Source organism: Chrysemys picta, chromosome 13 (assembly GCF_011386835.1).
Source record: "Chrysemys picta bellii isolate R12L10 chromosome 13, ASM1138683v2, whole genome shotgun sequence".
In the NCBI taxonomy this organism is placed as follows: domain Eukaryota; kingdom Metazoa; phylum Chordata; order Testudines; family Emydidae; genus Chrysemys; species Chrysemys picta.
In genome coordinates, this window is record NC_088803.1 from 11812422 (window position 1) to 11837847 (window position 25426).

The 25426-nt window shown below is 41.3% G+C and overlaps 2 protein-coding genes and 1 pseudogene across 2 annotated transcripts; 2 read left to right on the forward strand and 1 right to left on the reverse strand.

Annotated features, from left to right (window-relative positions):
* Nucleotides 1-7576: 7576 nt before the first annotated feature.
* Nucleotides 7577-8536, forward strand: LOC135975120 (olfactory receptor 11A1-like). The gene has a single exon (XM_065565168.1). It carries the CDS (start codon nucleotides 7577-7579, stop codon nucleotides 8534-8536), a length of 960 nt encoding a protein of 319 aa, XP_065421240.1.
* An 8847-nt stretch (nucleotides 8537-17383) lies between these two features.
* LOC112060557 (olfactory receptor 11A1-like) lies at nucleotides 17384-18367 on the forward strand. Its single transcript, XM_024111526.2, has one exon. It carries the CDS (start codon nucleotides 17387-17389, stop codon nucleotides 18365-18367), a length of 981 nt encoding a protein of 326 aa, XP_023967294.2. The 5' UTR covers nucleotides 17384-17386.
* Nucleotides 18368-23236: 4869 nt separating this feature from the next.
* Nucleotides 23237-24159, reverse strand: LOC103306685 (olfactory receptor 10A7-like; annotated as a pseudogene).
* Between the last annotated feature and the right edge of the window lie 1267 nt (nucleotides 24160-25426).

Here is a 25426-nt window from a genome sequence, read left to right on the forward strand (position 1 = left end):
GGTTGGAAGGGACCTTGAGAGGTCATCTCGTCCAACCACCTGCACTGAGGCAGGAACAAATAAACCTAGACCATCCCTGAGACGGGTTTGACCAGTCTGTTGTTAAAAATCTCCAGTGACTGGGATTCCACAACCTCTGTTGGAAGCTTGTTCCAGACCTTAACTAGCATTATAGATAGAATCTTTTTCTTCTATCTCACCTAAATCCCTTGCTGCAGATGAAGCCAGTTCCTTTTTGTCCTACCTTCTGTGCACATGGAGAACAATTGATCACGCTCCTTGTTAGACCAGACCTTAACATATTTGCGGACAGTCATCAGATTTCCCCTTCAGTCTTTTTTCTCAATACTAAATATGCCCAGTTTTTTTTAAGCTTTCCTCACACATCAGGTTTTCTAAAGCTTTCATCATTTTTGTTGCTCTCCTTTGGACTCTGCATTTTGTCCGCAGCCTTCCTGAAATTCATATAGTCCAAGTTAATGTTTTTAAGGTAAAATAAAATGTGAAATTATTGTTATGTGGGATTGTCTTTTGTTATTTGAATATTACTTATTCATGCGAGTGGTCCTATTGAAGTCAACAATACTAGGCATGTGAATACAGGTTGTAACTGGAATTTCTCAAAGGTAGCTCAATGCGTTGTTTCAAAGAAAGTTAAATGGGATTTTTTTATCTCTAGACACCCTTAAAAGTCCCAATGTCCACACACAAAAACCTGTAGAGATGATGGATTAGGGGGCAGAGTGCAGAGCGGGAAGCCAACGGGGCATGTTAAATTAACTGATCATATGGCTTTGAATTTTATCCCACAAGTGTAATCTCTACTGTTAGGATATAGATATTCAGGCCTGTCTCTAAAGGCGTATATTTTAAGAATTTCGGTACATGTTTCTCACATAGCTAGTTATAGAAGTATAAAGGAAAGAATCAGAATCACTGTCTGCCTGTGTAAGGGCCTTCTCTCACTGTGACAGTCTGAGGCCCTGTTCTTAAACTAAGGCCTTTGGCTAAGCAGCAGAGGCAGCCATAAACTGGGAAGGCTATGGTCACATCCTCACATTCCAAAGTAATCACTTGAAATAAGGCAATCTGGGGCTGTTAGAAAGGTGATCCGATCTATCACCTCCAGAGGAAGGGAAAAGCCTAAAAAATTTAAAGAAAACTGATAGCATCCTGTCTGTCAAGAACTCACTTATCAACAGCTGGGGTGTAAAATCCTCATTTCTTTGTTGTTCTATCACTGTAGTCCCCACTTACCTATTGTTTGTCTGTATAATCTCTGTCTGGTTCTGTGATTGTTTCTGTCTGCTGTATAATTAATTTTGTTGCGTGTAAATCAATTAAGGCGGTGGAATATAATTGGTTAAATAATTATGTTAAAATATGTTAGAATTGATTAATTAAATTTCAGTAAAATGATTGGTTAAGGTACAGGTATGCAGAACTCAAGTTTTACTATATAGTCTGCAGTCAGTCAGGAAGTAGGGAGGGAATTGGAAGCATGTTTTGCTAAGAGGGGGAATGGGAACAGGGACACAGGCAAGGCTCTGTGGTTTTAGAGTTGGGAAGGAAGAAAATTAAAATCATTGCTTGCTGAAACTTCACCCCAATAAACATCAAATTGTTTGCACCTTCGAACTTCGGGTATTGTTGCTCTCTATTTATGCAAGAAGAACCAGGGATGTAGAAGGGTAAAGAAATAAGACCTCTAACATCTACCCATGGGTGTCACCAGGCTGTAGTTCATTTTATCATTGTGTTATTTGGTTTTATGCTCATTTCATATGCTATTTCATATATAGTCAATCTATGTTAAATAGATTTACGTTGTAGGATTATAGCAGTAAAAAACTGAAAAGTATTTCGGATGATGAGTGTGTATTAGGTATATAAGTAAAGCATGGGTGGAACACAAGACCTACAGGCTGAGACCTGTAACAATTTAGCTGAGCCAGACTAGACCATAGGCTTAAGAATGCTTGATATGGGTGGATGACATAGTAATAGCCCTATACCAGGAAGGTCACAAGATAACTGTAAAAGATCTGTCAATAGGTGATGTTACGGAAAAATAGATTGCAATAGATCCCAACGTACTGCCCAAAATTACGAGATGCCTGAGTGTAAAATGAAATGTCCTGTCCTGACAGCAAGATACATGTTGAATGTAGATGATAATAAGTGTAGTAGAAAGAGAGCCCGAGACATAAGGCCTTGTATCAGAGGCTCATGTGAGGCCTAAGGCCTGAACTAAAGTAGTGGTCCTGCTTTGCTGATATAAAGCAAAGAAGCAAAGTTAGCAGAAGTCAGGCTCTGCCTACTTGTGAGCTCACAGCACAGGGCTGGTATTACAAAAACACACACATTCCTGAGAAGCGCACTTATGCTAGGTTCTCAACTCATCAGCCATCATCTCTCTTTGGCAGAAACCAATCTCTTCTTCCTCCTGAACAGGTTTTTGCACAGTTCCCTGCCTATGGTATGACAACCCCAAAAAGCCAGGCCATGTGAAAGGCCAGCGTCTCCTTTGCTGTCTCTTTGAAGGCTATGGACAACTGTAAAAGGCTAGTGCCAAGTGTGTTAGGTGTTTACGGGATTCGGCATCAGCTGAGCGGGGATTTCTTGAATACCAGTGGGACTTGATTCTGGCATTTAAAGACCTAAGTCCCGTCGTGAATCTAGCCCTTCTTGCTCTCGTTTCAAGTAGAGGCAAAGGTAGTCTTACATTTCAGACAAGCGAACTGCAAGCTTGAGTCTCTGATGTCAGCACTTCCGTCAGGATTTCAGGCCCAGGAGATGGTCTTCAGTCAAGTAATTGAATTCTTTCAGTAAAGGTCTCCCCTTTGTGTCAGCCATCTTTTTTTTATTATGAAATTGTATTGCCTTTGAGTTTCTCATGAAATGAAAGGAAATATAACACCTTTGAAATTTTGTGAACATTCTTCTAATCTTTATACATCTGCTTTTTAATAAATGGATTCATTAGTTGCTTCCTAGAAAGCTAAAACAGGGTAGAGATGACAAACAGGTTACTCTCGAATTATATGTGTGTGGCGGAGCAGTATAGAGACTGTAGTGAAGGTTGGGTCAAGGTTTTCAGTAGAACAAGAGTCATTTCCCTTGCTCCATTCTATGTCCAAGTGATTATCTAGGACATTACAACTACAATGTATCATGTCCTTTGCTCTTTTTCTGGTGCATAATAAGTATAACCAGTTTGTTTCCTTCTTCTTTCTTTGCCACATCATCCCTCCACAGACTGTATTCAATGCAAGAAATGTCTTGTCAAACCACAGTGACCGAGTTCATTCTGCAGGGATTCCCTATATATTGAGAACTGTAGATTTTACATTTTATGGCCTTTCTAGTGGTTTACCTGGCCGATGTGATGAGAAATATTCTTACCCTCATGGGCCTAGCCCTTGAACACCATCTTCACACCTCAGTGTACTTGTTCCTGGTTAATTGATCCTTCTTAGACCCTTGATACTCCTCTGTCCCCATCCAGAAATCCATGGCTGACACTTTCATCAACACCAGATTGATCTCTTTCTCTGGATGTGTTGCACAAGACTTCACAGTTGCCACTTTTATTGCTATGGAGAGGAATCTTCTTTCTTCTTGTACAGCAATGGCTTATGTCTGTTACTCTGCCATTTGCCACTCTCTGCTTTAGAGGACTTTCAGAAATGATGGCAAATGTGCTCAGATGTCGGCTGGTTCTTGGAGACAGTGAGTTGTGGGGAAGGGGCAGCTGTACTGTGTAATGGGAACTGGGAGTAGAAGAGGGATGGGGTGGGGAAAGGGTGGCTATACTTTATAATGGACACTCGGGCAGCAGAGGGTTAGAGCTAGGCAAGTGGCAGCTATACTGTATAATGGACACTAGGGGAAGCAGAGGGTGATTGGTGGGGAAGGGCAGCTATACTGTAGGGGCAGCAGAGGTTTTGGGATTCACGGCACATTAAGGGCCTAGGCCTTTTGAAAATCCTACTAGATGCCTATTTGCATCTGTAGATGCCCAAATATCTTTAAACATTTTTCCCATAACACTCATTGAAAGTCAATGTGACTTAGGCACTTAACTCACTTACACACTTTTGTAAATCCCCTGAGATACCAATGTCCATCTGTCGGTGTCTAATACCTTTGTAAATCTGCACTTTTTCTCTTTCTACCTGAATTATCTGTGTTTAAATTGAGGATAATACTCTTCTCTACCTCTCACAGCAGCTTGGAGGATAAATACTTTTAAAATTTTGGGATGCTCAGAGACTTTGTTGATGGGGGACAGGTAATGGTGACATAGACAGGACAATGGAGTGTATCTCATCAAACTTGTGAAGAGACTGAAGTCAAGCGTTTTACTGTCTGCATGATTTTCCTTTGAGGTTAGATGTTCTCCATCATTAAACTTGTTTTTTATACACTCTTTGATGGGTTTCTCATAAATGGTCCCTTCCCACCTGTTTAAAATTCCCAGCAGCAGAAATGCCCAGGGAGATCTCACCCTCTCACAGAAAGGATAATTTATCCCAGATAAATATAGAATCGAGAAAGCCTTTTGCACTATCACAAGAAAAAAAAAAAACAAGAGAGAATATACCATCCAAATCAACAGATCTGAGAACACCGTGGGAACAAGCCAGCCTCTAGATCCATGGTGCCGTATATCCTAGGTGAGTGCTCTCACTGCTAGCATAAAACTTATGAGGGAGCTACTTCTGGTCAGAAGAAACCCGTGACTCTAAAGAGGGTTCACAGCTGAGAATGCAAAGCCCAGACCAGTGTTTCTGTCCAGTCCAGACTGAGGCATCCAACTCCCTAAGAGTGCTTGGGACACAGTACACCTATCCTTGACATCTTAGATGGCTCCCCGCTGAGCGAGCTGGCTTTTGTGAATCCCATTTTGAGGTGCCTATCTCTCCCACCATTCATTCTATAGAATGCCTGGCTGCTAAATTCAGGTTTTGTGAATCCCAGTGATTTTCTAGGGTGCCTATGTCCCTTTGTGGTTTTCTGGTTTGAAGCATCAGAGAAGATGAAAAACAGGCCATTCCATCTTCATTCTCTCCCCACTGCAGGATTTTCCCTCATCGAATGTTATCAGCTATGTTTATTGAGGTATATTACAGACACTCTCTGTCTCTCTCTCTTCTCATATACTCTCTCTGTTTCTCACTTAGACCCTCTGCTGACCTGGGAATATTGGATGTATGTAGTGATAGATGAATGTAGCTCACTCTAAATGTACAAAGAGTTGAGGAAACATGAGTTAATATTGAATCTCCTCTCACTACTTTCTTGTTAATTTAATTGAAATGTTTGGAAGATGCAAGCCTGGAAAACTAATATTCAAGATGAAGATGTTTTGACATCCATTCCTGGGATGGAGTCCAGTATACATGGGATGTTCTAGAAGTTTTGACTTGAGATTGGTTAGTTATAGACACTGAAAAAGTCCTATTTCTTACTCAACATTTTAATCCTGGGATAGTTTCCTTTTGTGATTTGGGGTCATCTCTATTTTTCAAGAAGTTCAGATATTGAACATTAGATCACGTCAAAAATATTTTTATTTCACCAAAAATGTCAAAGGAAATTAATATTGTTTTTCTCAACACCTTTCCCTGAATTTTTCTGTTTTTTTTTTTTTTTCAAATCAGAATGAATATCCAATAAAGGAATAGTTGTGGTTCTCAATAAACCCAAAACATCTTTTTACATTTTTAGAACGCTGGCAAAAATTGGTATTTGTTTTAATTTTTCAAAGGAAATTTTAACAATTTCGATGATAATCAATATTCTCAATTTAGTAAGGAAGCCATTTTTCATCACAGTACAGAACAAAGAAACACAAAAAGTTCAACAAACCTTTTTAGTTTCCCAATTCATAGTTGCATTTAATACACCTGTTAGAATCTGCAATGAAACGCAGAGCAACCTGGCCACCAGGAATTTACACAGGGTTTTAGACAAGTTATTTCAGAAGATTTGGAAAGTCTGTGGGCTAGAGGATTTAATGGGAGAACTCACCTTTGTGTAATTTCTGAGTTGGGTGTACTGTGAAACAAGTCACATTAAGGCACATAAGTGCTTTTGAAAATCCCTCTAGATGCCTAAGTACCTTTCAAAATCAGGCCATTAGACTTTTGAAAATGTTACCCTTTCTGCCCAAATCCCTTATGCTTCTTTGAAAATCCCAGACTAAGTAAGCAAGTGTGATTTATCTTCTTGGTCCATAGGACTCTCACAGAAGAATCTCATGCTAAATGAAAAATAAGGCAATAAGAAAGCATTTTTCACAGCTGAAATGTATATAATCTTGATGCAAGATGATGAGCTTCAGTTATAATGAAACTGTTTCCAGATTCAGAAGTATTCAACTAGAAGTATGGGATTCAAATGTCAGGATCTTGACCTTTAAAGATGATAGACATGTTTTTATATTTTTGTTAGCTTCACGGGTATACTATTATATATTTTTACGTGTAGGCTGAATGAGGAATTGGAAAGTCAGGAAATCTTATAAAAGTAGACTAAGTAGAAGTGAGGGAGGTATCTTCCATTATAGAGAATGGTTTAAATCTTGACTGTCTCATTTTTCAATTCACTGGGCCAGATATCCAATGCAAGTGCAGTCAAGGGGTCAGATCTTCACCTGGTGTAAACTGGTGTAGCTCTGGAAAGTTATTGCAGCTCTGCTGATATAAAACAGTTTGAAGATATGGGGCCAGATTTTCAAAGGAGTTTATGAGCACCTTAAGATGCATACAGGTTCATAGTGCAATTTTCAAAAGGACCCGAGTAGGCTGGGCACAAGAAAGCTCCACTTTGAAAGCTTTGAAAGCTCCACTAAAGGGCTAGAATCACAAAGGCTTGTTGATATTGTCAATGTGCCTAAATTTTAGGCATCTAGAAAATCACCGGGATGATCTGCTCTGGTGTGGGGCAGCCACCTGGGGGACTTTTACAACCAAAATTTAGGCGCTGAACAATTTTAGACATCTTCGGGTTTGGGGGGCTTCTGAGTGGCGATTTTGTGAATTCCAGTGGGGCCTGATAATGGGATTTCGGTGCCTAAAGTGGCAGTTAGGCAGCTGAATCCTGTTGTGACTCCAGTCCTAGGCAGCTACCTAAATAACTTTGAAAATCAGGCCCTGGTTGCTTAAGAAAGAAAGTTGTCTGTCAGTTTTCAGTAACTCAGAAGGGATTTGGATTCTTTCCAAACAAGTGTATGGGAATAGTTGGGAAAACATGGTGTGTGCATGATACCAATGAGATCAGAATTAGATTTGGAAGAAATGGAGATGGCACCAGTTGTGTCAACCAGGTTTGTGGCTAATGAAATGTCAAGTAACTTTTAAGCTACCATCAGATGCCTCAAGCATCAGCAATACCAAAAACATGCATGTTCATTATCTCAGCTATCAGCTGAAACATACCGCCAGTAATCAGCAGGAAAAGGGGAGTTTAAATTATCTTTATAAATTATAATGATTGACTCTGTATTAATTTTCTAACTTCATCAAGTACAATTGTAGAGGTTTTGTTTAATTTTCTGTAGGGACTGTTCATGGAAAACAGAGACAGGAGAAATCAATCAGTGACGGAATTCAGCCTTCTGGGATTCGGGAATCTCCCTGAACTGAAGACCCTTCTCTTCCTGGTGTTTCTAGTAATCTACATTGCGACCATGGCCGGGAACATCCTCATCGCAGCACTAGTTGTGGCTGATCAGCACCTTCATACCCCCATGTATTTTTTCCTTGGGAACTTGTCTTGTTTAGAGACCTGCTACAGCTCCACTGTCCTGCCTAGAATGCTGGCCAGTCTCCTGTCTGGGGACAGAACCATTTCTGTTAGCAGCTGCATCATACAATTTTATTTCTTTAGTGCTCTGGTGGGTACAGAATGTTTCCTCTTATCCATGATGTCATATGATCGGTATTTAGCGATATGCAAACCACTGCATTATGTAGTCCTCATGAATGATAGGTTCTGTCTCCAGCTAACTGTTGGATCTTGGATGAGTGGGTTTCTGGCTATGATCATAATAATAATATTGATGTCACAGTTAACTTTTTGTGGTCCAACAGAAATAAACAGTTTCTTTTGTGATTTCATCCCAGTAATAAAACTCTCCTGCAGTGATCTCCATGTGCTGAAGGTGGTTGCTTTCATATGCTCTTCAATATTCTCAGTGATTCCATTCATTTTAACTCTGACATCCTACATTTGCATCATCATCACCATCCTCAGAATCCCTTCCACCACTGGGAAGCAAAAGGCATTTTCCACCTGCTCTTCGCACCTCATCGTTGTTACCATTTATTATGGGACACTAATCATTGCCTATATGTTACCAAAAACTGATACGTTGAGAAACCTGAATAAAGTATTCTCTGTCTTCTACACTGTCATTACACCTTTGCTCAACCCCCTCATCTACAGCCTGAGAAACAAAGAAGTCAAGGAGGCCCTCAGAAAAGCTCTAAGTAAATGTGTGGCTTTTGCAAGAGTCATGGAAATGTAGGGTTGGAAGGGACCTTGAGAGGTCATCTCGTCCAACCACCTGCACTGAGGCAGGAACAAATAAACCTAGACCATCCCTGAGACGGGTTTGACCAGTCTGTTGTTAAAAATCTCCAGTGACTGGGATTCCACAACCTCTGTTGGAAGCTTGTTCCAGACCTTAACTAGCATTATAGATAGAATCTTTTTCTTCTATCTCACCTAAATCCCTTGCTGCAGATGAAGCCAGTTCCTTTTTGTCCTACCTTCTGTGCACATGGAGAACAATTGATCACGCTCCTTGTTAGACCAGACCTTAACATATTTGCGGACAGTCATCAGATTCCCCCTTCAGTCTTTTTTCTCAATACTAAATATGCCCAGTTTTTTTTAAGCTTTCCTCACACATCAGGTTTTCTAAAGCTTTCATCATTTTTGTTGCTCTCCTTTGGACTCTGCATTTTGTCCGCAGCCTTCCTGAAATTCATATAGTCCAAGTTAATGTTTTTAAGGTAAAATAAAATGTGAAATTATTGTTATATGGGATTGTCTCTTGTTATTTGAATATTACTTATTCATGCGAGTGGTCCTATTGAAGTCAACAATACTAGGCATGTGAATACAGGTTGTAACTGGAATTTCTCAAAGGTAGCTCAATGGATTGTTTCAAAGAAAGTTCAATGGGATTTTTTTATCTCTAGACACCCTTAAAAGTCCCAACGTCCACACACAAAAACCTGTAGAGGTGATGGATTAGGGGGCAGAGTGCAGAGGGGGAAGCCAACGGGACATGTTACATTAACTGATCATATGGCTTTGAATTTTATCCCACAAGTGTAATCTTTACTGTTAGGATATAGATATTCAGGCCTGTCTCTAAGGGCGTATATTTTAAGAATTTAGGTACATGTTTCTCACGTAGCTAGTTATAGAGGTATAAAAGAAAGAATCAAAATCACTGTCTGCCGGTGTAAGGGCCTTCTCTCACTGTGACAGTCTGAGGCCCTGTTCTTAAACTAAGGCCTTCGGCTAAGCAGCAGAGGCAGCCATAAACTGGGAAGGCTATGGTCACATCCTCACATTCCAAAGTAATCACATTGAAATAAGGCAATCTGGGGCTGTTAGAAAGGTGATCCGATCTATCACCTCCAGAGGAAGGGAAGAGCCTAAAAATTTTAAAGAAAACTGATAGCATCCTGTCTGTCAAGAACTCACTTATCAACAGCTGGGGTGTAAAATCCTCATTTCTTTGTTGTTCTATCACTGTAGTCCCCACTTACCTATTGTTTGTCTGTATAATCTTTGTCTGGTTCTGTGATTGTTTCTGTCTGCTGTATAATTAATTTTGTTGGGTGTAAATCAATTAAGGTGGTGGAATATAATTGGTTAAATAATTATGTTAAAATATGTTAGAATTGGTTAGTTTAATTTGAGTAAAAATGATTGGTTTAGGTATAGCTAAGCAGAACTCAAGTTTTACTATATAGTCTGCAGTCAATCAGGAAGTAGGGAGGGAATTGGAAGCATGTTTTGATAAGAGGAGGAATGGGAACAGGGACACAGGCAAGGCTGTATGGTTTTAGAGGTGGGAAAGGGGACACTGAGGAAGAAAATTAAAATCATTGCTTGCTGAAACTTCACCCCAATAAACATCAAATTGTTTGCACCTTCGAACTTCAGGTATTGTTGCTCTCTCTTTATGCAAGAAGAACCAGGGAAGTAAAAGGGTAAAGAAATAAGACCTCTAACATCTACCCATGGGTGTCACCAGGCTGTAGTTCATTTTATCATTGTGTTATTTGGTGTTATGCTCATTTCATGTGCTATTTCATATATAGTCAATGTATGTTAAATAGATTTACGTTGTAGGATTATAGCAGTAAAAAACTGAAAAGTATTTTGGATGATGAGTGTGTATTAGGTATATAAGTAAAGCATGGGTGGAACACAAGGCCTACAGGCTGAGACCTGTAAGAATTTAGCTGAGCCAGACTAGATCATAGGCTTAAAAATGCTTGATATGGGTGGATGACATAGGAATAGCCCTATACCAGGAAGGTCACAAGATAACTGTAAAAGATCTGTCAATAGGTGATGTTATGGAAAAATAGATTGCAATAGATTGCAATGTACTGCCCAAGATTACGAGACGCCTGAATGTAAAATGAAATGTCCTGTCCTGACAGCAAGATACATGTTGAATGTAGATGATAATAAGTGTAGTAGAAAGAGAGCCCGAGACATAAGGCCTTGTATCAGCGGCTCATGTGAGGCCTAAGGCCTGAACTAAAGTAGTGGTCCTCCTTTGCTGATATAAAGCAAAGAAGCAAAGTTAGCAGAAGTCAGGCTCTACCTACTTGTGAGCTCACAGCACAGGGCTGGTATTAACAAAAACACACACATTCCTGAGATGTGCACTCATGCTAGGTTCTCAACTCATCAGCCATCATCTCTCTTTGGCAGAAACCAATCTCTTCTTCCTCCTGAACAGGTTTTTGCACAGTTCCCTGCCTATGGTGTGACAACCCCAAAAAGCCAGGCCATGTGAAAGGCCAGTGTCTCCTTTGCTGTCTCTTTGAAGGCTATGGACAACTGAAAAAGGCAAGTGCCAAGTGTGTTAGGTGTCTACGGGATTCAGCATCAGTTGAGCGGGGATTTCATGAATACCAGTGGGACTTGATTCTGGCATTTAAAGACCTAAGTCCCGTCGTGAATCTAGCCCTTCTTGCTCTCGTTTCAAGTAGAGGCAAAGGTAGTCTTACATTTCAGACAAGCGAACTGCAAGCTTGAGTCTCTGATGTCAGCCCTTCCGTCAGGATTTCAGGCCGAGGAGATGGTCTTCAGTCAAGTAATTGAATTCTTTCAGTAAAGGTCTCCCCTTTGTGTCAGCCATCTTTTTTTTTATTATGAAATTGTATTGCCTTTGAGTTCCTCATGAGATGAAAGGAAATATAAAACCCTTGAAATTTTGTGAACATTCTTCTAATCTTTATACCTCTGCTTTTTAATAAATGGATTCATAGTTGCTTCCTAGAAAGCTAAAACAGGGTAGAGTTGACAAACAGGTTACTCTCTAATTATATGTGTGTGGCGGAGCAGTATAGAGACTGTAGTGAAGGTTGGGTCAAGGTTTTCAGTTGAACAAGAGTCATTTCCCTTGCTCCATTCTATGTCCACGTGATTATCTAGGACATTACATCTACAATGTATCATGTCCTTTCCTTTTTTTCTGGTGCATAATAAGTATAACCGGTTTGTTTCCTTCTTCTTTCTTTCCCACATCTTCCCTCCACAGACTGTATCCAATGCAAGAAATGTCTAGTCAAACCACAGTGACAGAGTTCATTCTGCTGGGATTCCCTATATATTGAGAGCTGTAGATTTTATATTTCATGGCCTTCCTAGTGGTTTACCTGGCCGATTTGATGAGAAATATTCTTACCGTCATGGGCCTAGCCCTTGAACACCATCTTCACACCTCGGTGTACTTGTTCCTGGTTAATTGATCCTTCTTAGACCCTTGTTACTCCTCTGTCCCCATCCAGAAATCCATGGCTGACACTTTCATCAACACCAGATTGATCTCTTTCTCTGGATGTGTTGCACAAGACTTCACAGTTGCCACTTTTATTGATATGGAGAGGAATCTTCTTTCTTCTTGTACAGCAATGGCGTATGTCTGTTACTCTGCCATTTGCCACTCTCTGCTTTAGAGGACTTTCAGAAATGAGGGCAAATGTGCTCAGATGTCAGCTGGTTCTTGGAGACAGTGAGGTGTGGGGAAGGGGCAGCTGTACTGTGTAATTGGAACTGGGAGTAGAAGAGGGATGGGGTGGGGAAAGGGTGGCTATACTTTATAATGGACACTCGGGCAGCAGAGGGTGAGAGCTAGGCAAGTGGCAGCTATACTGTATAATGGACACTAGGGGAAGCAGAGGGTGATTGGTGGGGAAGGGCAGCTATACTGTAGGGGCCGCAGAGGTTTTGGGATTCACTGCACATTAAGAGCCTAGGCCTTTTGAAAATCCTACTAGATGCCTATTTGCATCTGTAGATGCCCAAATATTTTTAAACATTTGTCCCATAACACTAATTGAAAGTCAATGTGACTTAGACACCTAACTCACTTACACACTTTTGTAATCCCCTGAGGCTAGGTCTACACTACCCGCCTGAATCGGCGGGTAGAAATCGACGTCTCGGGGACCCGACGGGACGCGACAATCGATCCCCGAATCGACGCTCTTACTCCACCAGCGGAGGTAGGAGTAAGCGCCATCGACAGAAAGCCGAAAGTCGATTTTGCCGCCGTCCTCACAGCGGGGTAAGTCTGCTGCGATACGTCGAATTCAGCTACGCTATTCACGTAGCTGAATTTGCGTATCTTAAATCGACTCCCCCCTGTAGTGTAGATGTACCCTGAGATACCAATGTCCATCTGTCGGTGCCTAATACCTTTGTAAATCTGCCCTTTTTCTCTTTCTAACTGAATTATCTGTGTTTAAATTGAGGATAATACTCTTCTCTACCTCTCACAGCAGCTTGGAAGATAAATACTTTTAAGATTTTGGGATGCTCAGAGACTTTGTTGATGGGGGACAGGTAATGGTGACATAGACAGGACAATGGAGTGTATCTCATCAAACTTGTGAAGAGACTGAAGTCAAGCGTTTTACTGTCTGCATGATTTTCCTTTGAGGTTAGATGTTCTCCATCATTAAACTTGTTTTTTATACACTTTTTGATGGGTTTCTCATTAATGATCCCGTCCCACCTGTTTAAAATTCCCAGCAGCAGAAATGCCCAGGGAGATCTCACCCTCTCACAGAAAGGATCATTTATCCCAGATAAATACTGAATTGAGAAAGTCTTTTGCACTTTCATAAAAAAACACAAGGCAGAATATACCATCCAAATCAACAGATCTGAGAACACCGTGGGAACAAGCCAGCCTCTAGATCCATGGTGCCATATATTCTAGGTGAGTGCTCTCACTGCTAGGATAAAACTTATGAGGGAGCTACTTCTGGTCAGAAGAAACCCCTGACCCTAAAGAGGGATCACAGCTGAGAATGCAAAGCCTAGATCGGTGTTTCTGTGCAGCACAGACTCTGTCATCAAACTCCCTAAGAGTGCTCGGGACACACTTCACCTCTTGACATCTTAAGTGGCTCCTCGCTGAGCCAGCTGGCTTTTGTGAATCCCATTTTGAGGTGCCTATCTCTCCCATCATTCATTCTATAGGATGCCTGGATGCTAAATTCAGGTTTTGTGAATCCCAGTGATTTTCTAGGTGCCTAAGTCCCTTTGTAGTTTGCTGGTTTGAAGCATCAGAGAAGATGAAACACAGGCCAGTCCATCTTCTTCATTCTCTCCCCACTGGAAAACTAATACTGAAGGTGAAGTGACTTTGACATCCACTCCTGTGATGAAGTCTCAAATTCTTGGGAAGATCTAGAAGTTTTGACTTGAGATTGGTTAGTTATAGGCTCTGAGAATGTCCTGTTTCTTGTTCAACATTTTAATCCTGGGATAGTTTCTTTTTGTGATTTGGGGTTATCTCTTTTTGCCAGAAGTTCAGATATTGAACAGTAGATCACATCAAAAAATATTTCAATTTCTGCCAAAAATTTCAAAGGAAATGAATATTGTTTTTGTCAACACCTCTCACTGATTTTTTTTCATGTTTTTGTCAAAAAACAATGAATATCCAATAAAGGAATATTCATGGTTCTCAAAAAACCCAAAGCATCATTTAACATTTTTAGAAAGCTGGCAAAAATTGATATTTGTTTTTATATTCCAAAGACAATGTTAACAATTTCAATGAATATCAATATTCTCCTTTTAGTCAGTTAGCCATTTTTAATCCCAAACAAGAGCAAAAAACACACACACACAAAAATCAAAAACACTCTTCAGTTTTCTAATTCATAGTTACATTTAATACACCTGTTAGAATCTGTGATGATATTCAAAGAAACCTGTCAGACAGGAATTTACGCAGGGTTTTGGACATGTTGTTTCAGAAGAATTGGTATGTCTGTGGGCTAGAGGATTTAGTGGGACAACTCACCTTCATGCTTTCATGTGGTGTGAGGACTATGAAACAAATAACTTAGGGCCACATTTAGGTCCTTAATTTCTTTTGAATATCCCACTAGGTGCCTAAATATCTTTTAAAATCAGGCCATTGGGCACTCTTGAAAATTTTACCCTTTGTGCCTAACTCCATTAGGCTCCTTTGAAAATTCCAGCCTACGTGAACAAGTGTAATTGATCTTCTTGGTCCTTTGAACTATCACAGAAGAGTCTGACATTAAACAAAAAATAAGGCAGTAAGAAAGCATGTTTCTCAGCTGAAATATATATAATCTTTATGCCAGTTGCTGAGCTTCAGCTCTTAGAAAACGGTTTAGAAATTCGGAAGTATTCAACTAGAAGGGTGGGATTTAAACATAAGTAACTTTGACTTTTAAGGGGGATAACAGAGATATTTTTGTACTTTTGTTAGCTTCACAGGTATACTATTATATATATTTTACTTGTAGGCTGAATGAGGAATTGGAAGGTCAGGAAATCTTATAAAAGTAGACTAAGTAGAAGTGAGAGAGGTATCTTCCACTATAGAGAATAGTTTAAATCTTGACTGTCTCATTTTTTGAATGCACTGGGCCAGATATTCAGTGCCACTGCAGTCAATGGGTCAGATCCCCATCTGGTTTAAACCTGTGTAGCTCCTGAAAGTTATTGCAATTCTACTGATATAGAACAGTTGAAGATAAGGGGTCAGATTTTAAAAGGCATTTGTGGGTGCCTCAAGATGCATACAGACGTGCAGTGCAATTTTCAAAAGGTGCTGCGTAGGTTGGGCACCATCTAGCTCAGCCAGCTTTTAAAAGTCCAGTAAAGGGCAAGATTCAAAAAGGTACTTTGTTGGCATTGTCAATGTGCCTAAATTTTAGGCTCCTACAAATCCACTGGGATGGCCAGCCATGGTGTGGGGCAGAAACATAGTGACCTGGGAGACTTTTACAACCAAAATTTAGGTGCTGAACAAGTTCAGGCACCTTCAGGGTTTGGGGGCAGCTGAGTGGGGGTTTTGTCAATCCCAGTGGGGCCTGATTCTGGGATTTAGGTGCCTAAAGTGGCAGTTAGGAAGCTAAATCCTGTTGTGACTCCAGTCCTAGGCAGCTATTGACATCTTTGGCCACCTAAATAACTTTGAAAATCAGACCCTCATTGCTTAAGAAAGGAAATTGTCTGTCAGTTTTCAGTGATTCAGAAGGGATTTGGATTCCATCCATACTAGTGTATGGGAACAGTTAGGAAAGTGTGGTACCTGCTGTAACCGTGCCTTAGTGGGTCACAACTGAGGATGCCAAATTCAGGACGAACTGCTGAGAAATAGGAAAGATACACCCCAAGACTGGTGGCTAATCCCCCATAGGATATACCAAACTAGCAACAAAAGTAAACTTGTTTCACCACACTGGATAACAAGAAGACATAAAGGCAGTTTCCTCTGGCATTCCAGTTCTTATATCACCACCAAAAACCCTGGATTCAAAGATGAGTGGTTCTTTACAATCTCATCAAATAATAGGTTCTTCTGATCCCAAAGGACCAGCTACACACCCAGGTCAATATATAACTTAGATCTTATCCAAAAATCACGCTGATGCCAATCTTTTAGTGTCTAAAATCTAAAGGTTTATTCGTAAAAAAGAAGAAAGAAAGGTGAGAGTTAAAATTAGTTAAAGGAATCAATTGCATACAGTAATGGCAAAGTTCTTGGTTCAGGCTTGTAACAGTGATGGAATAAACTGCTGGGTTAAGTCAAGTTTCTGGAATACATCCACAGCTTGGGTGGGTCATTCAGTCCATTGTTCAGAGTTTCAGTTTGTAGCAAAGTTCCTCCAGAGGTAAGAGGCAGGATTGGAGACATAATGGACGTGTTTCCAGGGCCTTTTATAGCTTTTTCTATGTGGAGGGCATCCCATTGTTCTTACTGTGGAAAATTACAGTAACCAGATGGAATTTGGAGTCACATGGGAAAGTCCCATGTCTATCCATTTCGCTCAGCCATTGCAGGAAGCCATTACCTATACTCCAGACAACAAGTTTGCATGACAGTCCACTCAGTGTAGATGGGCATTTCCCATGGTCCATTTTCAACCAAGTGTTTCTTGATGAACCATTTAACTTGAATAGTCCCTTCAAGATGTGCTGGGCGCTATCTTGTGGGCTATACCCCAGGAGCAAACATTTGAAATCCAGGTATAGAGCCAATACTTATAACTTCAAATACAAAAATGATACATGCATAGAGATAGCATAATCATAACCAGCAAAACATAACCTTTTCATAGACATCTCACTCAACAACCTTTGTACAATATTTGCTGCAAATATAGAACAGTGGTTGCAACAATGATCTATATGGTCATATTTTAATCAGATAATATCACACCTGCATGATACCAAAGGAGACCAGAGTTCGAGTTGGAAGAAATGGAGATTGCATTTGGTTGTATTAACAAGGTTTGTGGCTAATGAAATGTCAAGTTACTTTTAAGCTGACATCAGATGCCTCAAGCCTCAGAGATACCAAGAAATGCATGTTCACTGTCCGGAGTATCGGGTCAAAAATAACATTAGTAATCACCAGGAAAATGGGAGTTTAAATTATAATCTTTATAGGCTTAAATTATTGACCCTATATTAAATTTCTAATTTCATCAAATAACATTGTAAAGCTTTGTTTAACTATCTTTTTGGGACTGGTCATGGAAAACAGAGTGAGGGGAAATCAAACAGTGACAGAATGCATTTATTTATTATTGTGAGTTATTTTCTGTAGATACAACCCATGGAAGACTCCAAATGGGGAAATCAAACAGGCGTCACAGAATTCATCCTCCTGGGATTTGGGAATCTCCCTGAACTGCAGGTCCTTCTCTTCCTGCTGTTTCTAGTGATCTACATTGTGACCATGGCTGGGAACATCCTCATCGTTGTGCTAGTTGTGGCTGATCAGCACCTCCACACCCCCATGTACTTCTTCCTGGGGAACTTATCCTGCTTGGAGACCTGCTACACCTCAAACATCCTGCCCATGTTGCTGGCCAGTCTCCTGACTGGGGACAGAACCATTTCTGTTGCGGGCTGTATTGTACAACTGTATTGCTTTGCTTGTCTGGTAGCTACAGAATGTTGTCTTCTAGCAGTGATGTCTTATGATCGGTATTTAGCCATATGCAAACCCCTGCATTATGCAGCCCTTATGAATGATCAGTTTTCCCTCCAGCTAGCAGTTGGGTCTTGGCTAAGTGGCTTTACAGTCAGTACCAACACAGCATGTTGGATGTCACAAATGATTTTCTGTGGGCCCAATGAAATTGACCATTTCTTTTGTGATTACATCGCATTGCTCAAATTGTCCTGCAGTGACACCAGCAAGATGGTTCTTGTGATCTTCCTTCTCTCCTTCATAATGATTCTTCTTCCATTTCTCTTAACCCTGACATCTTACGTGTGTATCATCAGCACCATCTTGAGAATCCCTTCCACCACGGGAAGGCAAAAGGCTTTTTCCACATGCTCCTCTCACCTCATCATGGTCACAATTTTCTATGGGACCCTAATCATTGTGTACATGCTCCCAGACACTGCTGAATTGAGAGACCTGAACAAAGTGCTCTCTGTCTTCTACACTGTCCTGACTCCCCTGGCCAACCCCCTCATCTACAGCCTGAGAAACAAAGAGGTCAAGGAGTCCCTGAGAAAAGCTCTAAGTAAGACTACGACTTTTATAACCAATCACAAACTATGTTGTAGGCATTTATGGTAAGTTGCAATCAAATATATAGAAAGTATCAGGGGGTAGCTGTGTTAGTCTGTATCTACAAAAACAACAAGGAGTCTGGTGGCACCTTAAAGACTAACAGATATATAGAAAGGGAGCTCATCATGCGATGCAATGTAGCAAACCACAGCTCATGTGGGTGTCCTTAATTATTAGGGCTGTTCTATTACCTATAGTAAGACCCCAAGTGTGAGGAAGGGCCAGTTTAAAAGTATGGACTGCAGGGCCAGTATAGGTTGACTCATAAGATACAGTCTGGATGGACCCTGGATCTGTTTGCAGTAATGTGAGTCAAACGAGCTGCACTGAAAGATGGGCAGGGATTTTAGGGGTTTAAGTAGCGATGAATTTCTCCTCAGTACAGACGGTCTACATGAGGTACACATTGTTTGCAGTGTTGTTGTAGCTGTGTTTGTCCCAGGATATTAAAGACACGAGTTGGGGGAGGTGATATCTTTTAGTGGACCAACTTCTGCTGGTGAAAGAGACAAGCTTTTGCTCTTACATGGAGCTTTTCTTCAGGTCGGAGAAAGGTACACAGGGAATCACAGCTAAGTACAAGGGTGGAATAGATAAGGAGTTCACACATGTTGCAAGAAATCATTGAAGGTGAAGTAGGCAGTTAACACTTCTACAATAATCGGACAAAGTGGGGTTAGTGGGTTACAGATGGTTATAATGTGCCAGAAATCCAGTTTCTTTGTTAAGAACATGCTTTTTTGCAATCTAGCAGATTTACGGATGTAAGTATAATTAAAAATTACAATGCATACTCACTGGGGGCCACATCCTGAAAGAAATCTTTCCCAAACTCCTTCTTTTGGCCTTCAAACAACCCCCCAACATCACCACGCTCATTATCAGAAGCTCCCCACCAGGATCCACCAAAACAAAGCAGCACCAGCCCCTGCCATAACAACAGATGCAAAATTTGGAGACATATATCCACTGCTACAATGGTCAATATCCTCACAAGGCACCTTTCAAGTTCCATGGGCCTAACATGTGGTGTACCTCATCCAGTAGGCATTCTGAGAGCAAGCCCAACTGCACACAAAATGTCAGGAAGAGGAGGCAGCTTCTCTTATAAGCTTTAGCCCACTGTTCAGGGCACTCACCAAAAATATGGGAGACCCCCAGGTCAGTTTCACTCTCTGCCTGAGAAATAGAAGGGATTCAAACATGGGATTTCTATGTTTTGGCTACATGCTCTAAACACTGACTTAAAGGTAGGTTTGAAGGATGAGATTTTTATTGGTAAATGAGGGTAATCATCAATTTCACCCTACACACACAAAACAACAAAAATATTTCCTTTGAATAGAAATTTATGGATAGGCAAAGTAAGACAAATGCTGCTTGGGAACTTATTAGAATTTGATGTAAGGATATTTACCTTGTATATTTTGTTATGTGATTTCAGTTTCTGTTTTAGTGATTATAAAGCTTTAACTTTTTGAAATTAACGTCTCCTGTCGTTAAATAATGACCCACTCTCTTGTCTGTACCCCCCCCCCCATTATTTCCCACAACTATGAACATTTAAACTGATAAAAATCAGAAAAAAATACTTAAAATTTATGATATTGCACAACTGTGATAATTATCAGAGGCGTAGCCGTGTTAGTCTGAATATGTAAAAAGCAACAGAGGGTCCTGTGGCACCTTTAAGACTAACGGAAGTATTGGGAGCATAAGCTTTCATGGGTAAGAACCTCACTTCTTCAGATGCAAGTAATGCAAATTTCCAGAGGCAGGTATAAATCAGTGTGGAGATAACGAGGTTAGTTCAATCAGGGAGGGTGAGGTGCTCTTCTAGCAGTTGAGGTGTGAACATCAAGGGAGGAGAAACTGCTTCTGTAGTTGGATAGCCATTCACAGTCTTTGTTTAATCCAGATCTGATGGTGTCAAATTTGCAAATGAACTGGAGCTCAGCAGTTTCTCTTTGGAGTCTGGTCCTGAAGTTTTTTTGCTGTAAGATGGCTACCTTTACATCTGCTATTGTGTGGCCAGGGAGGTTGAAGTGTTCTCCTACAGGTTTTTGTATATTGCCATTCCTGATATCTGACTTGTGTCCATTTATCCTCTTGCATAGTGACTGTCCAGTTTGGCCAATGTACATAGCAGAGGGGCATTGCTGGCACATGATGGCATATATAACATTGGTGCACGTTCAGGTGAATGAGCTGGTGATGTTGTAGCTGATCTGGTTAGGTCCTGTGATGGTGTTGCTGGTGTAGATATGTGGGCAGAGTTGGCATCGACGTTTGTTGCATGGGTTGGTTCCTGAGTTAGAGTTGTTATGGTGCGGTGCGTGGTTGCTGGTGAGAATATGCTTAAGGTTGGCGGGTTGTCTGTTGGCAAGGACTGGCCTGCCTCCCAAGGTCTGTGAAAGTGAGGGATCATTGTCCAGGATGGGTTGTAGATCACTGATGATGCACTGGAGAGGTTTAAGCTGAGGACTGTGGGTGATGGCCAGTGGAGTTCTGTTGGTTTCTTTTTTGGGCCTGTCTTGTAGCAGGAGGCTTCTGGGTACACATCTGGCTCTGTTGATTTGTTTCTTTATTTCCTTGTGTGGGTATTGTAGTTTTGAGAATGCTTGGTGAAGATCTTGTAGGTGTTGGTCTCTGTCTGAGGGGTTGGAGCAGATGCGGTTGTACCTCAGGGCTTGGCTGTAGACGATGGATCGTGTGATGTGTCCGGGGTGGAAGCTGGAGGCATGAAGGTAGGCGTAGCGGTCGGTGGGTTTTCGGTATAGGGTGGTGTTAACACCTCAGACCTTGGGAGGCAGGCCAGTCCTCGCCCACAGACAACCCGCCAACCTTAAGCATATTCTTATGGGGAACACCGATCTTCATAGTTTTTTTTGATCATGCTGCAGCTTTGGTGTCAAATGGGCATGCCTAGAGGCAGAAATTTAGGCACTAAGGAAATGTTGACAGTACAAATTTAGGTGCCTAGAGCCAGATTTTTAAAGGTATGGATTTCAATGGGTGTTTAGATGCTTTTGAAAATCCCACTAGCATCTAAATACCTTTAAAAATCTGGCCATTAGTTAGTTTAGGTGCCTACAGAGTTTATTGGCAGAAGAACAGGTGTTTGTGGATTGCAGTGGTGCCTAAACCTGCCTAAATCTCATGTTGAGGTGCTAAGTCCCTTTGTGGATCTGGGCTTTGGTGACCAGCAGGGTGAAAGTGAACCGGTAGGGGCAGGTATGGAGTACCGGTAAGAACTGCACTGGCCCATACCTAGCCCACATTAAAGCACTTTAATGTCCCTGCCCCTTTTGCCTCCCCTGTAGGCAGCCCTGCTGGTAGGGTTCTTACCGGCAGGGCCGCCTACAGGGGAGGCAAGCTTTAAGGACTGTCCTTTGCTGTGGCAGTACATTAATGTCCCTGCCCCTTTTGCCCCACCCCCCCAGCCGCCGACGGGCGGGGTGGGGCAGAGGGATCAGCTGCCCTGGGGCCGGCAATTTAAAAGGGCCTGGGGTTCCGGACACTGCTGCTGCTGCCACAGCAGTGGCATCCGAAGCCCCGGGCCCTTTAAATCAACACGGGAGCCCCAGCAGGCCAGGCGGCCTAGAAGGGCTGGCTGGGGGATGCTGACCCCCAGCCCCGCCCCTTCCACCTGAGGCCTGCCCCGGCCCCATACCAGTAAGTGTCCTGACCTACCTTTACCCCTGGTGACCAGACATCATTTTCACCTGCTCTGCTGCTACCAGTCCTATTTATTGAGAGCCTTACACAACGGGTCTGAGACATCAGTGTGTTACTCCACTTTCAACATCCTTGCCATGATTCAGCCCCCTCCTTGATGCCAGTACAATGGCTTTAATTTCAAAAGTTTCAAGCATTTTTTCTCATGAAAAGTGGACCTAGAATGAAGAAATTGGAAAACAACCAGCCAAATGGCCTACTATATAGGGACCAATTCTAGAAAGGAGAGTAGAATATGAATGTCCACTGCCTTGCACCTTGAGTACTCATTCACACCTCTGAATGAGACTATAAATGTCAATGCAGTCATTTCTGATTTACACCAGAGTCTTTTAGAGAGGAACCAGGACCTATCATTCTATTCTGGTAGCATTTTACATTTGCTCTGTCATTCTTCTGTACAGGTGTAATCCATTACAGAAGACACAAGGTCATGGAAAATCATGCCCGCATATACCGTGGTTTATTTCAAACCTTGGCAAAACAAGGCAGTGGTGAATGAGAATTCAGAAGGAAGTTTCCTCACATGTGGACACTTCTCCCAGGAAGGAGTGACTGAACTACCAGCTTACTTTGCCACAGTCAACCAACCATTCATGATTAAATTAATAGCTGCTGGTCAGCATTGACCTTAAATTTGCAATCAACCTAGAGGTAATGCTGTTCATATCTCTTTCGCAGATCTAGGCAATCCATTCACAATAAATACATGTAATTAGAGGACAATCATGTGCACATATCATCTAACATACAATAATTTGACATACAGAACATCAACATTTTTTTCCAAAAATCCCATTTTTCAACATCATTTTTCATTGTAAATTTTAGCTGAGATGAAAAAAAAATCTGTGCATATTAATCTGAATTGTAGATGAGTTTTTGTAATTTTTCTCTGTGTGCTTCAAGCAGCTACAGAGACAAGCATCATTTCTGAAACTTTGGTGACTTTTTTGGCCAAAATGTTTAATTTCAAGCCCAACAAAAAATTGACAAAATGTTAACATTTTTGCATGTTTCATTTTGCAGTGTTTGGACACTAGTTCAACCGTAACATTGAATGCCATTGTTGTCAATGGAGCTACTCCAAATTTGCACAATTGTGTAACTGATATCAGAACAAGTTCTGTGCCCAAATTACTTTCTTTGAGAAAATATTTTTCTCTTCATCCTGTCCCCCTACAGTCTCCTTAGAGCCACTTTCACTTCCTTGTTCCTCAGGTGATAGATAAAGGGGTTCAAGGTGGGGGTGATGGTTGTGTATATCAGAGCCAGCACTTTGTTGCTGTCTGGTGAGTCAGTGAACTTGGGTCTAATATAGATCAGGCTGCCACTCTTGTAATACAATGTCACCACAAAGAGATGTGAGGAGCAGGTGGAGAAGGCTTTGTGTCTGCCTTCAGTCAATGCCATCTTTAAGATGGTGGAGATGATAAAGGTGTAGGACACAATAATGAGAGAAAATGGAGTGAAGATAACCAGTATCATAGCTGTAAACAACTGCATTTCATACTGAGATGTGTCAATGCAAGAAAGCTTAATCAATGGGGGAATATCACAGAAGAAATAGTTAATCTGATTGGACCCATAAAATGGCAAGGTGAAAACCCAGGCTGTCTGTACTAGGGACACCACATTACCACTGAACCATGAGAGAACTGTCAAGAAAAGGCAGACCCTCCCATTCATGATAAGCCTGTATCTCAATGGGTTGTATATAACCATGTAGTGGTCATACGCCATGGCAGCAAGTAGGAAGCACTCTGAGGCCCCAAAGAATAGCAGGAAATACATTTGGGCAACACAGCCCACCAGCATCTTGGGGACAGTGCCTGAGGTGTAGCAGATCTCCAGGAAGGATAAGACTCAGAGAAAGAAATACATGGGGGTGTGAAGGGCTGTGTCCATGGTGATGAGTTCCCCATCAGGGTAATGGTGTAAATGAACAGATAGATGGAGAACAGAGGCACCTCCAGCTCATGGTAGTTGGATAATTCTAGTAGAATGAAATCAGTCACCGTGGTGAGGTTCCCCCTTCTTGATTCCATTGCATATTTCATCTGTGGGAGACAACTAATAAGATATCATGTGAAGAAATGACCCACTGAAGGAAATAAGGAGAAATAGTCAAGGGCTCACATGGAATGTAGGGTCCCAACTCCCATGGCCATTCAATGGGAGTTGGAGCCCAGCTCCTCAAAGATATGTCAGTGGCTAAACTTTCATTGTTTTCTATGCGAGAAAAAATGTCTCAAGGGAAAGAATCATTCCCAAAAGTTCAGTTTCAGTGTAAAATATCAGGACTGCCTGGAACGGGCCCCTCAACTAGATGGACAGACTCACAGACAGAGCAACACAATGACGGAAAGATCAATAGCTAGATAGACCAATAAACCAATGGATAGATGGACAGGTTTCATGTAAACCCAAGTTACTTGTTTACATTCTATTTTGTTTCAAGTTCCTTTAACCATCCCACCTTCCCTACTGCCCAACTTTGCTGATTTGCACCAGCTGAGTATTTATAGAAACCTCTGATCTTCACAGAGCTTACTGTCCTGCTCAGTGAATGTCAAAGAATAATACTGAGATTCTATAAAAAGCTAACTTTCCATCCACCATGACCAGCTGGAATTTTAAAGCACTTGAGGGCTTTATACTGAAAAGTCAGGGAAGATGGACATGACACTTCTCCTCTTTGTGCTTTAGTTTCTCCAGCTATAGAAAGGGATGATAAGTTTTACGTATCCCTCAGTGGAATTCTGAGGCTAAATTAATTAATATTTTTAGAATTATAGATGTGTAGGACAGGAAAGGACCTCAATAGGTCAACTAGTCCCATCCGCTGCACTCAAGGCAGGACTAAGTAATAACTAGACCATTCATGGCAGGTGGTTGTCTAATCTGCTTTTAAAACCTCCAATGACTGAGATTCCACAACTCCCTAGTCAATTTGTTCTAGTGCTTAACTAACTTGATAGGACATTTTTCCTAATATCCAATCTAAACCTCTCTTGCTGCAATTTAAACACATTGCTTCTTGTCCTATCCTCAGAGGTGAACAAAAACATTTTTGGCCTTCTTCTTTGTAACCTTTCATATACTTGAAAACTGTTATCACTTCAGTCTTCACTTTTCCAGACTAAACAAACCCATTTTTTTTCAATCTTCCCTCATAGGTCATATTTTCTAGACCTTTAATCATTTTTGTTGCTCTCCTCTTGACTTTCTCCAATTTGTCCACATCCTTCCTGAAATGTGGCACCCAGATCTGGACACAGTACTCCAACTAAGGCCTCATCAGCACAGAGTAGAGCGGAAGAACTA